Genomic DNA, 11,719 nt, shown 5'->3' on the forward strand with positions numbered 1-11,719 from the left:
TAGCGGACTGCCAGTCGAGCTATCGAAGTTACTCCACGTGTAGCCAAAGGCTCTTCTATCTTTAAATTACTAAAACCTCACAGCTACGGGGGTAGAATTGTGTCGTATTGGCATGAAACAGCTGTGGCATCAACTGCAGGCACTAGGCAGCGGTGAGTACGCGGAAGAGACGGTGGCGCTGGCTGGCGTTGGTGGCATTGTGCACGGCAACAACCGAACTTATCGATCGCCTTCAGTCGCTCTGCGCAAGCTCGTCACGTCCTATTCACGATTGTAGTATCATTCTTAACTCTTTCCCCCCTGCACATCTCCCGAACAATGGAGAATCCACACGCGGAACGCCAAAATGTGCTCCTCCAGCGCATCATAAAAAATGCGGTGCGCTCCCTCACCTTGCACGCAATCTCAGCCACTATTGTCTCATCTCTCGCATTCCGAATCACATAGGACAAGTGCACGGAAACCATTGTAGAGCTCAACCAGTGTCTAGAGGTGTCGTCGCGCAGTGATCTTTCACCGCTTCGGCCGTCTATGCTAATATATGCGATGGGACACAGGAGATCATCCGCGCAAACGCGCATGTCAAGACGGCTGCGGACCTCGTTACCAAGTACCGCAAGAACGTGCAGTACAACCTAGAGGCGACAAGAGACCCAGAATCCACTCGGATACCGGATAAAATGTGATCGACACATCGTTGTGTGCGTTCCTTTGTTGCAACTTCGCCACGTCGAGATGTCTTCCGTCTGATTTACCCTACACATGTGTGCCCCCTCTTCGAAACCGAAAGTTGAACCTACTAGTGAAACGGGGTCCAAGTTTGACGCCATTAGAAGCAAAATGTACGTATGCAGGAATGACCACGTTCAATGACACTAGTGTTGATGCCTCAGCATGTTGTTCATGGGAACAACCTTCTTCCAGATGCGTATTTGATGCCTATGTGACCAGGTGTGTGACTTATTACACACAAGCAAAGAGTGTCTTAACCAACTACCTAGACGGGCAGGCACTTGGACTCTTTGAGAGCAAAATTTTATGAGTTGAAAGTTCAACCACTGTCCATATCGATCCACTCTTCATACGCCAAAGTAAATTATGGCTATGAAATATAAGTCTTGCCCGACGTATGTCGAAACGGCGAAATGAACACCTTTTTCTCACTCTTGGATTCCTTCGTGCTCGCTGAGTGGGATCATTACGTTCACGTATGACCAATATGGACGCCCGCCTGCTGCGTGACGACCCTAGAGTATATCTGGCTAATACTATGGCATGAGCTCTGGCGTGTGTAGCGACAAGCTCGGACATGACACATGATTTCAGCAAACTAACACTCCGGTTTATAGCGCCCTGCGTACAGCTCCTCATGCAGACTGCATGTAAGTCACATCGCTCTCTCCGCTTGCCATTCGTTGACTGCATAGATTGTCTCTTGTATCTGTGGGAACCACCGGCGTCGTTCATTCCGTTGCAGAATCCTGCAAAGGGGCTAGAACTCCAAAGAAGGGCACCCCGACTGCTACTCAGTGCTTAGCAGTACCCGCACTGTTTGATGAATAACTGCGCTAGATATTGCATATGGGTTTTCCTTATATCTTTGCATCAACTGAACATTCATTCCAACAATTGGTGAATAACAGGCCCTGTCTCTAGTCTTCAAGGTCAGGATGCTTTTATGCATCGTTTTACTGCAATGTTGTGCTCGTTGACTGAGTCTTTTGGCATTGTCACACTGTTCAGTCACTCAGATCGCTAAGTTAAAAAAAATTAGTGGTCTGCGCATCTGCGGCCATCTTTGCTTCCATTCAATCTCCTGCAAACTCATTCGGCTTACAGTGTGCCGGGGGACAGCTTCGGCGCTATTGGGAGTACTAAGCTTTCCCTGCCTCGCCGTGATGCCGGACACCTGCGCGGCTACTCCGTTGATAGGCTCTCTAAATGGGGTTGTGCTCAGGTATAAAAACCTACCGGGCCCAGCTGAGTTCTCCAGCTCCTCACTTTTTCATTCGAGCCCAAACGTCGACACTGGTTGGTGCGTTCCCTTTCATTCGTGTCTCATTAGAAGCGGGTTGAACTCACGCCACTTATTTTCCAGTCTGACTTTTGTTACATTCATTTGCATATTTCCCTTCACGACATCTGCTGCTTCTTTGCTCTATACTTCAGCTCATCACCTTTATACATCATGCGTTTTTCTATGTTGATGACCTTCGGCGCCGTCGCCCTCCCCGCCCTAGCCTTCCCTGTGAAGTACGTTGTAGTCCGTGCGTTTTCTGTTCTCTGGCTATACTGACCCTACAACAGCAACCTCTACGAACGAGAATTCGATAGCCTCTATGCTCGCGAAGCTCAAGATGGGAGCGAGGCATTTAGCTTTGGCCCGTTGTTGAAAGGCTTCAAGATCGGCACTCATATTGCTAGGTCTGTTCACTCAGCTGCTTGATACTCAGTCGTGCTGACGCCGAATGAGCAGCGGCTTGCAGAATCAGAACCAGAACCAGAACCAGAACCAGAACCGCCGCGAGCTGATGGAGCGCAATGATGGCAGCGAGGCATTGAACTTAGGCACATTGTTCAAAGGGTTCAAAATCGGTACTAATATTGCAAGGTGCGTTTGCTCAGCTGTTCACCGATACTTAGTCGTACTGACGTAAAATGAGCAGCGGTTTGCAAAATCAGAACCAGAACCGTCGCGAGCTGATGGAGCGCAATGATGACAGCGAGGCGATAAGTTTTGGCCCGTTGTTCAAAGGGTTCAAAATTGGCACCAACATCGCCAGGTGTGCCTGCTCAGTTACTTCTTCGATACTGAGTCATGCTAATGCCAAACCAACAGCGGCCTCCAGAACCAGAACCAAAACCAGAACCGCCGCGAGCTGATGGAACGCGATGCTACTAACGCTGGCAGTGAAGCGTTGGGTCTTGGATCGCTGTTGAAGGGCGCGGCACATCTTCTACAGTGAGTTTTTGTTATTTTATTCCTTCACAAGGACGCAGCGCTGATTTTGCAACCAGCTTTGGCGGCGATAGCAACAACAACAACAACCAGAACAAGAACCGTCGTAGCGAAGAAATTCTCGGTCAGCTCCTCGCTCGCCAGTTCCTCGAAGATGGACACTTGTACTAAGTGTGTGATGAGACGTGTTTGAGTATATAGCAGTTTTGTCGTTGCAGATTGAAATGCATTGGCCTTTGTGAGGAGTTCACCTGATCGTTGCGGCGTGTATGACGATTCTGAGAGAGTGTGCTGGTAAATCAACGACTACTTCAGCCGCATATTCCAAGAGTTGTAGGTTCAGGCTTTTTATTCAATTTCGGCTATTCTGAAATTGAGAAAGTCAGAGTGGTACCTTTATAGTTCAAGCAATGATGAATGCACCCACCAAATCTAGATCCACATGCATGACGCTACGAGAATTCATCCCGTAGTTACGCCGCTCTTCTCGGCCCCGAAGCCTAACGTACCGCAAAGCTCGTGCCCGTTCTATGACTCTTCAATTGGCGCCGACCTAAGGGCGAAGGCGGTGGAAAGGCTGTGATGGGCTGTACGCCGCAATTCTCAACGAAATCTTATATAAAACACGCTAGAATTTACTGGTGCTCCAGCGATTTCGTACTGACATCTACTGGCAGTGTGGTACGCGAAATATCACCGACGCTGAGGGATGGCCAGCCACACTTATCCTCCAGTCGAAGTTGGACTTAACCGTGATAATTTTCCTGCGTATGTCTCTTGCCATTTCACCTACCTATGCAGCATTAGGCTCACACAGCTGACTTATAGGTCATCCGTTGTCTGGTTCTTTCCGATAGAGGTGTGCGAAGCAATTATAGATGCGGTTGGCGCATGGAAGAATGGACTAGAACGACGTTACACACTGATCAACTGCTCCTTAACCTGCCGTTTGTGGCTCACCAGAAGCCGTTTCAATCTATACCAACGCGTATATATACGGAATCGCCACGAGTTGGACCTTCTGACAAGAACTTTGCGCGAATCGCATATAGCCCCGTACTTCAGGACGCACATGCGGGAGCTATTCATCGACGAGGGGAAAGTCTGTGCACATAAGTCAAGCATGGTGCACCTAATACCAGTCGTGCTTGCACACACCATACGTCTGGTCAACTCCGTCAGAATATCCTATCTGAATTGGAGCTGCTTCGCATTGCACCCCAGTTTCTTCACCATGACCGCCATGTTCACCTCTATGGTTTATCTCGACCTTCGACGCTGCAATTTTGGTACCCTTGGGAACCTAACAGCTTTTGTCACGAACATTCCCTCGCTATCATATCTCCGTCTCAAAGCTTGCTCCTGGGAGGGAGATGCGATCCCAAGACTTCATCGCACCAAAGGACCGTCTCTCGCTCGTCTCGACCTGGTCCGATGCAATTGGGGAAATGCGTTTGAGAGAGACACGCAATCCCACTTTTCAGTGAAACCATTCAGAGAGTGGATTCTCCAGACGCCATCACGGACCTCAATCCATACACTTTCTGTAGAAGGCATTGATCCAGGAGGCATCCCTGTGCTACAGAATTTTATTTCCCTCCTCGGTTCGTGCCTGCAATCTGTAAGATTATTGTTATACTCCCCTTCGGGTGCACCTCAACGTAAGTGTTTTATACTATTTTTGCAGTCACTGAGTCAGTATACTTAACTGGAACATTTGATAGCGTATGAAGTGGATCTCTCAAGTGCGATCAACTTGCGTTGCTTGTCGATCAAGATAGTGCTGCTTAATTCCTGGCAACTCGATCCCGAATACAGTCTCAAGAGGGTCCGAAGCATCCTGACAAACGTACATGGGAGAAAACTCCGCGTCTTGAAACTAGGCCTCCCGAGAGTGGATCGTGGGCGTCCCATTGACCTTCATAGTGTATGGCAAGACCTGGATACCCTATTGGCAAGCGCAAAATTCAGCCAGCTCGAGATCGCTCACGTTGCATATTACTCTGATTGGATTTTGCCTTCTTTCGCAAATAACACCGCGCAGCTGCGGACGGAGTTGATAAATCACTTACCTCTACTTCATGCTCGTGGTATCATCAGCGCCGAAGGGCAGGACACCTTTATGCAGAACTGGGAAAGGGACTTGTGAGCCCAATGTAAGCGCGTTCGTTCCGTAAGACTTGTATGATTTCATCTGTTTCCGCAGGCTTATGTCTTCGGCTTGTCCTAGATGGTTTTCGAAAGCCTTACAACCCATGTCCACAAGGTAGATACGATTATTTCGATACCAAGTTGAAGATGCAAAGCGTTCGGAGGCCTAGCTGGGATTTCATTTGAGTTGGCTTCGTGCGAGCATGTTCCTCCATCATATTCAAATATGTAAGCATTCTTTTCGTGAGTGAAGGTCACCGCATATATATTTGGAACAATGGATGCTAAGCAATAGTGAGTAAAATCGTATGGAGAGCATTTACGAACGGGCGATAGCAATTGGAAAAAATTTAAGCGACATACAATGAAATGAACACTGAGTCGTCTCGGCTGAAGCGTGAGAAATGCATGCGATTTCCGATGACCTCGTGAGGGTAGAGGGCGAATTGTCTATAGCATGGCATGTTGCTCGTAGCATGACAATATCTCGAAGCTTACAACACGAAGTTTCTGCTCTGAACCATGAATTGAGTCAGTCCCCATTGCCCAAGAAGCATTGAACGTTGAGCATTTGAACGTCGTGTTGGGGTAGCTAGCATGGTGCTAATCCTGGTGAGTCCGAGTCCCATAGGGCTTATCTACTATGACAAGATGAGTGGGATCAGTCAAATTATTCTGCACACAGCATCATATGCGAACCAATTTGAAAATAATTAGGTCCTCCGCTGAACAGCGTGCAATCAAAGGATATTACATGTATCTGGCGATGGCTAGCCCCACTCGGAGACAAGTGAGCAACTGGGACATGAGATAACCTCACCACTCCGATCTAGGCGTGAGCATATGGTCCTTTGCCTGCGGTGTCTAGATTTATTCTGACATAACGCTGGGCTTTAGATTTCTCGGAGCCTCTATAGAGTTTAATAATTTTAAGCTTGAAGCAAGCTGAAGCTCCAGTGATAGTGACATGCAGGTGCGAGCACACTCATTCGACGCCCGGGAGAATCGATGTTTGCAATCGACATGCACACAGCAAATTAAATCATAAAGTAGTCGACTTCTTCGTAAGTTGCATAGTCACATCTAGCAATCTGCATCACGATGCTTGGCCACAGGCTGGGCGGATGAATACATGAGCGCTCTTGCCGACGACAGTCAATCTATTCCGATTTGTTTGGGCCCCATGCTACCACCGCGAGGTACGTTCATGCATGCCTAATACTGCCAAAGCGATGCGTACACGTAGTCTTCACTATCCAGCACCACGACACTGACAACGAAGCCGTTTGACAGGCGGCTCATAGTCCACATATCATCATATTTGTGTTGAGTACTGTGCAGTGGACTGTCATGGTGAGCCCCCACGTTGCTAAAAACACCATGAATGCATGACATATCAATAGGTATCTTGCATTTGGCAGAAAATCTCGCAATATATGCCCGATGGTCCGGAATTTTTCCAGTCCTACTCAAAGTGCTTGAAGCGCTCCTGGAGAATGCCTGGCTGTGCTGCCAGGATGACCATGCTTGCTGGCACCTCTACGATTCACTCTAAGACGCGAACAAGGCTCGGAGGACACTCGCGGGACAGATGGTCCTTTGACATGTCATCCTAGTGCTTCTAATGGATGTCTGGCGTTATCGCGAGTTCGCCACGTTAGTATGTTGAACACACCACACTTCCTGCTTGCTTGTCTTCGCCCGCCGGCTTCATCGTCTCAGAAACACCGGGGGAAAGCACCAGAGCATATCTACATCTCGCGCTAGGTGATCATATGCGAGACCCTGAACTCACTTGGACGAAATTCTACACCGGGCTTCATGCCTTTGTCGGCATGCACTGCGTCTCTGCACAGTTCGACCTTAGAGGCTTTTGCTTCAGCTACGATCAAGGTTTGAACGAACTCCTTGTCCTCTTCTCAGAACGTCCTGCTCTTGAGCGTCTTCAGCTCTCCTGGCCAGAGTCCTGCACGTACCAATGCGCTCAAATCTTGCCCGAGGTGCTCCTCTAGCGTGTTAGCTATCTTCGCATCAGCCGACTCTCGAAAAACCAGTGCGGGACGTACAACGACAGGGCAGCCGTCCCACGCCAGCTGCTCGCATGTCTGCCCCGCCTCCGCCACTTGTACGTCGAGGGCCATACTTACGCCCCTCAAATACTTCCCACTGCTGCCAACGCTACAGGTAGTCACGCTTGACGTCCCTCCCATCTCCCCACATGGATATTCGACTGTAAGCGATGATACTCCCACTGCGCGAGGCTTGATGTGCCGCACATGCGAGGAACAGCCGAAAAGAAGGATTCCAATAAATGGTACGCAGCAGACCCCAGTTGAGTGGGATCTCGTGCGGAGAATGTGCGACAGATTCGATGTCGCAGTGGAGTTGAGGAGTATCTTTCGAGATGTTCCACGCTGGAAAGTTTTGATGTGGCCACTACAGCCTCACTAAAACTCAGGGGAATGTAGATCTCACATTTCTTTCATAACGAGAGAGCAGAAGTACGTGTGGGTCAGACGACATCCTTCATAGAACCCAAGCGCGCTTATGTTCTTCGCTCCGGGATTTGAACGCCGCACAATTGGTGATACCATACACTTCCTACAACTCCATCCTGCACCTCAGGTTGGTGCAGTAGTAGCCAAATAACTTGCAACAACATAAGACCAGTAGGAGGCATGGCCTATCTATAGACCCCTCGTGTCAGTACAACATAGGAACAAAACGAGCGTGCTCGGGTCAAGGATAAGTTGGGGATATCATGAGTACCTAAGCACCTTTGCGATCACAGTGCACTTACCGGAGATAGACAAAGCCACGCTGAACAGCCCTTGTCGTAAGCTTGAGATGAAGACAGTGAGAAATGAGACGACCAACATTTAGGAGAAATTGGACTACTGCTCCGATGGCTTGCCCGCGGGATGCAGAGACTGGCTTCACCAACTTCGTAAATAGACTGCAAAGAGTTATTCCCAGATTTCCGCTCCCACAAATTCGATGTCATAGAGTTCTTCAGGGCAATCGGCTCTGCCACCAATAGCTGCGTTGTTGATCGTTCTCTTGCAAGCCTGAGTAGAGTGGCTTCCAGAGCGAGGATGTTGATTCGTAGTCGTTGGTGAGCATCATTGCAGAGCACAAGTCTCGCCTAAGATCTGAGGCCTGAAAGTTTTGCAATTTACACGTCAAGTGCTCGGTTCATAGAATTGCACGTAGGGCGCAGTCAGTACTATCACATATGGGCAACATACATAGGACGATACGTGTACGCACCCAACCAAATCAACCATGATACAACATCTATATCGGAATTAAACTGAATGCTTTGCTCCACCGTGTCCCCAGCTCGACGGGGTCGCCCACAGACGCGTCTCCTGACGGAACCTGTTCGCTCACTAAAAAGAGAAACCATATCGGTGAAGCACATCGGGTCATATCCCATTGACATCCCTTCTCACAGCTCCTGACATGGGGACTTGCAAAAGATCGACAGCGACAGCGCCACCATGGGCTGGATTTGTGTCGAAGTCTACCTGTCAGGTAGAGTACTGTATAGTACGGGTCGAAGGTGGCATACGTGTCGACAGTCGCTGTGGATGACCGGAAGTGTAGAACGAAACCATCGACGTCAGTCCTCACAGCCTTATTTTGGATCTATTAATTGTGTCATTGGTGCATTCGACGCCAGCAATAAAGGCCATGAGAATGTTAATACCAGATTCTGCGTTGTATCAGGATGTGAAGGTGTGTTAACCTCTAGGCCTCAAGGAACGGGTCGTTGCATAATTGGTACTATGTAGTAGTAAGCCTGACCAGTCGGGAAAGGTCGTCGATGAAGCCTTGAAGGATCCGAGAACACATCACGGTCAAGCGCTGGTCGCCTTCCTTCAACAACCCAGCAACCTCAACCGTTCCTGCATCTCTCCCATGTCAATGTCTTATGATGACAAGTGATTCCCTCCTACTCCATCCGAAAGAGCTCGAACACATCCCTGTTTCTTATTGTATTGCAAATCACGGCTACATGCTTTGCGTAACAGACAAGGCGCAGAAGGTCCAACAGAACTTCATTGGAGTGACAGTGGGTATCTACAAGCGGTATTGAATGACAGGGAAATGGGTATGTATGAAACCGGAGATGCTGTTCTGGAAAGGGTCGACATATCTACAACACAGACAGGATGCCTGGGACGCCTAAAACGCAACGGGTACAATATATGAGACACAGAAAACCAAATGTGCTGGAAGAGCAATAACGATAGGTAGCAAGTATAGTGAGGAGAGTGTGAGAGCATGCGAAGACAAAGCGAGCAGCGATGAAATTACACGTCGTCGATGGTGCACTTGCGTTTACGCTTTTCCGCCTCTTCGATGGTGAGTGGTTCTCCTTCTCCACAACGTCGCGAGTGCGTTTTGTACTGCTAGTGGGCGAGACTTGGGATGTGATGACCTGACGCGACCGGACAGAACCCTGGACAACAGAAGATGTGACTGGCCAAGCAGCGGATGGCATCAATGACCACGAGTTTGTGCTCGCTATCATCGGCTGAGGCCGGAAGGATTCAACGCCCTGTTCTGCAGTATTGGGGGTACACTTCCTGGGCTGCGACGCTTTGCTGGCCGATTTCTCTTGGCCAGATGTCTCACCCTGCGCCAGGCTACCTGTTGTGGGGACGAGACGTCCACCACATTGGGAACGAGGTGGCCTACCCGCTGCAGATAGAGGTCTGGAGCGACTGGAAGGTGGCTTACTTCCAGTTTTTCCGCTAGTGGTCTGAGGAGGTGGTCGTACATCAACGCGGGTGGCTGTTGTGTTTGGCATCTTGTAAGGTCGGGCCACGTCATTCTTCGGCCATCCATCCATTCCCAGCGCCATGTCAAATAAACCTAATACCGACTTGTGTGTGAGGGGAACAAGTGGCACATACTTGTGCTGGGGAATGTTGAGGAAGCATTGTGTGGTAAATTCTTCAAGCAAATGCGTGAGAGGTGCGTTTCCTCGCACTTTCACTGATCCAGGCTTTCTGAGCCATGCTACCTTGCTGTCTTGGCATGACCATTCGTTGTCTGCATCGAATAGTCTTGAACATGCTAGATTTCCAGCTTCGTGTTCATGGTCTGTATGCCTGAGGGCAAGCCATACGAGGAGCCAGTAGAAAGATTCTAGATCATGACATGCATCATGAATAATGTTGCCTTGTAAGACCTCAATCCCCATAAAGTAGAAGGTACCCTGGTAGGCTGTAAGTCATACCGAGTAACGTATGTCACATAGCTTACGCACCGTTCTTTCTTTGAGGCCATTCCGCAACTCGCTGTCCTTCAAGTCTTGCTGAGATGCCTTTGCATTTGCGCTCTCATCCGGCATGCCTTCGTGAGTCTTGATATAACGTTGCCAGCTCTCAAGCGTATCCTTCCAGCCACGTTCCCGCAAGAATCGCTTCCAGTTGAAGCTGTAATCGAAATCGCCAATGAAGCCTTTCAAAGGTGCATCCTCCGCGATGAGGACATTCCCTTCGCTAACGTCCCGGTGCAAAACACCAGCCTTGTACGCGATCCCGTGACCTAACACAAGGAAGTTGAACAAGATATATCCGGTATCACTAAAATGCCCTACCTTCAATTGCATCGCGCAATGCCTCGATCATCTCCTTCGTGCTCTCGAACTGGGAAATGGGTCGCCCAACAGTCTTCATTATTAGGCGCGTATGGCTTCGCTCGTTGTACTTGGCCATATTTCTGTCCAGGATCGCAGCGGATGCAGTGCAATGCCCCGACTCGTATGGTGGCGGAGCCTCGTCGTCAGACTCGTACGGTGGTGGTGGTGGTGAGGGAGCAGATCCGTCCTGGTCCGTATCGTACGCAGGGGGTCCAAAAAAACCGTCGTCGGACAAAGGCTGGCAATCAAACGACGAGGGAGCAGGCGAAACCGGATCGTTCCGTTCTTCGTGCGTGTGAGCATTCATTTCTTCCTCACCGAGATCGATGGCATACTCGAGCTCCGCTAGTCCGCGCAACTGCAATTCCTCCTCCGCGATATCACACAACTCCTCAAGATCGTGCTGTTCCGCGACGCCCTCGCGAATGTCCTTGTAGAACTCCTCCTCAAAACGTCGGGCGCCTTGCCGCCAGGCATCCTTGATGACATAGGTCTTGCCACTCCCATCGCCCTCTTTGAATGCTTCCCAGACGGTCGTGGCACGCGAGAAGAGGTGTGGATTCATGAAGACGAGTCGGTATGTGAGGTAGCGCTCGATAGCGCCGTCAGGTCTTTTGCAGATGATCCACCGGCATACTTTGTTATTTTCCCCTGTGAACTGCTCGCCCTTGTGTTTCTCAAACAACCTCTTTGCCAACGCCCTGTCCTCGTGGCTGGGCATCGAGATAGTGGGGTCGTCGCCAACAACGCCACAAGCTGGATTGATGGGATTGGCGAAGCGCCAGAAGAATTCGTGGAGGATCTCGGGATTCTCAACATAGTTGAATGCTTGGGAGACGACCGCGGCAGCGTGATCGAAGCGATAGATGCGTGCCATATTTCCGTACAGGCCAACGGCGAACGCGAACAAGCGGCTGTGGGCGACAAGCAGGTTGCGGGCACTCTTAGCGAGT

General features: G+C 49.7%; 3 protein-coding genes across 3 annotated transcripts; 2 read left to right on the plus strand and 1 right to left on the minus strand.

Moving 5' to 3' along the window:
- Nucleotides 1-318: 318 nt before the first annotated feature.
- Nucleotides 319-686, plus strand: FIBRA_08368 (uncharacterized protein; the record flags this gene model as incomplete). Its single annotated transcript, XM_012330012.1, has 3 exons — nt 319-378; nt 448-492; nt 558-686. 3 exons carry the CDS (start codon nt 319-321, stop codon nt 684-686), a joined length of 234 nt encoding a protein of 77 aa, XP_012185402.1.
- A 1,502-nt stretch (nt 687-2,188) lies between these two features.
- Nucleotides 2,189-3,130, plus strand: FIBRA_08369 (uncharacterized protein; the record flags this gene model as incomplete). The annotated part of the gene is made up of 6 exons (XM_012330013.1): nt 2,189-2,253; nt 2,308-2,424; nt 2,477-2,611; nt 2,667-2,783; nt 2,840-2,962; nt 3,019-3,130. The coding sequence occupies 6 exons, from the start codon at nt 2,189-2,191 to the stop codon at nt 3,128-3,130; spliced, it is 669 nt and encodes a 222-aa protein (XP_012185403.1).
- A 6,142-nt stretch (nt 3,131-9,272) lies between these two features.
- Nucleotides 9,273-11,643, minus strand: FIBRA_08370 (uncharacterized protein; the record flags this gene model as incomplete). Its single annotated transcript, XM_012330014.1, has 4 exons — nt 9,273-9,301; nt 9,365-10,340; nt 10,392-10,672; nt 10,725-11,643. The coding sequence occupies 4 exons, from the start codon at nt 11,641-11,643 to the stop codon at nt 9,273-9,275; spliced, it is 2,205 nt and encodes a 734-aa protein (XP_012185404.1).
- Between the last annotated feature and the right edge of the window lie 76 nt (nt 11,644-11,719).

This window comes from Fibroporia radiculosa, assembly GCF_000313525.1.
Source record: "Fibroporia radiculosa TFFH 294 genomic supercontigs, scaffold90402, whole genome shotgun sequence".
Lineage (NCBI taxonomy): Eukaryota > Fungi > Basidiomycota > Agaricomycetes > Polyporales > Fibroporiaceae > Fibroporia > Fibroporia radiculosa.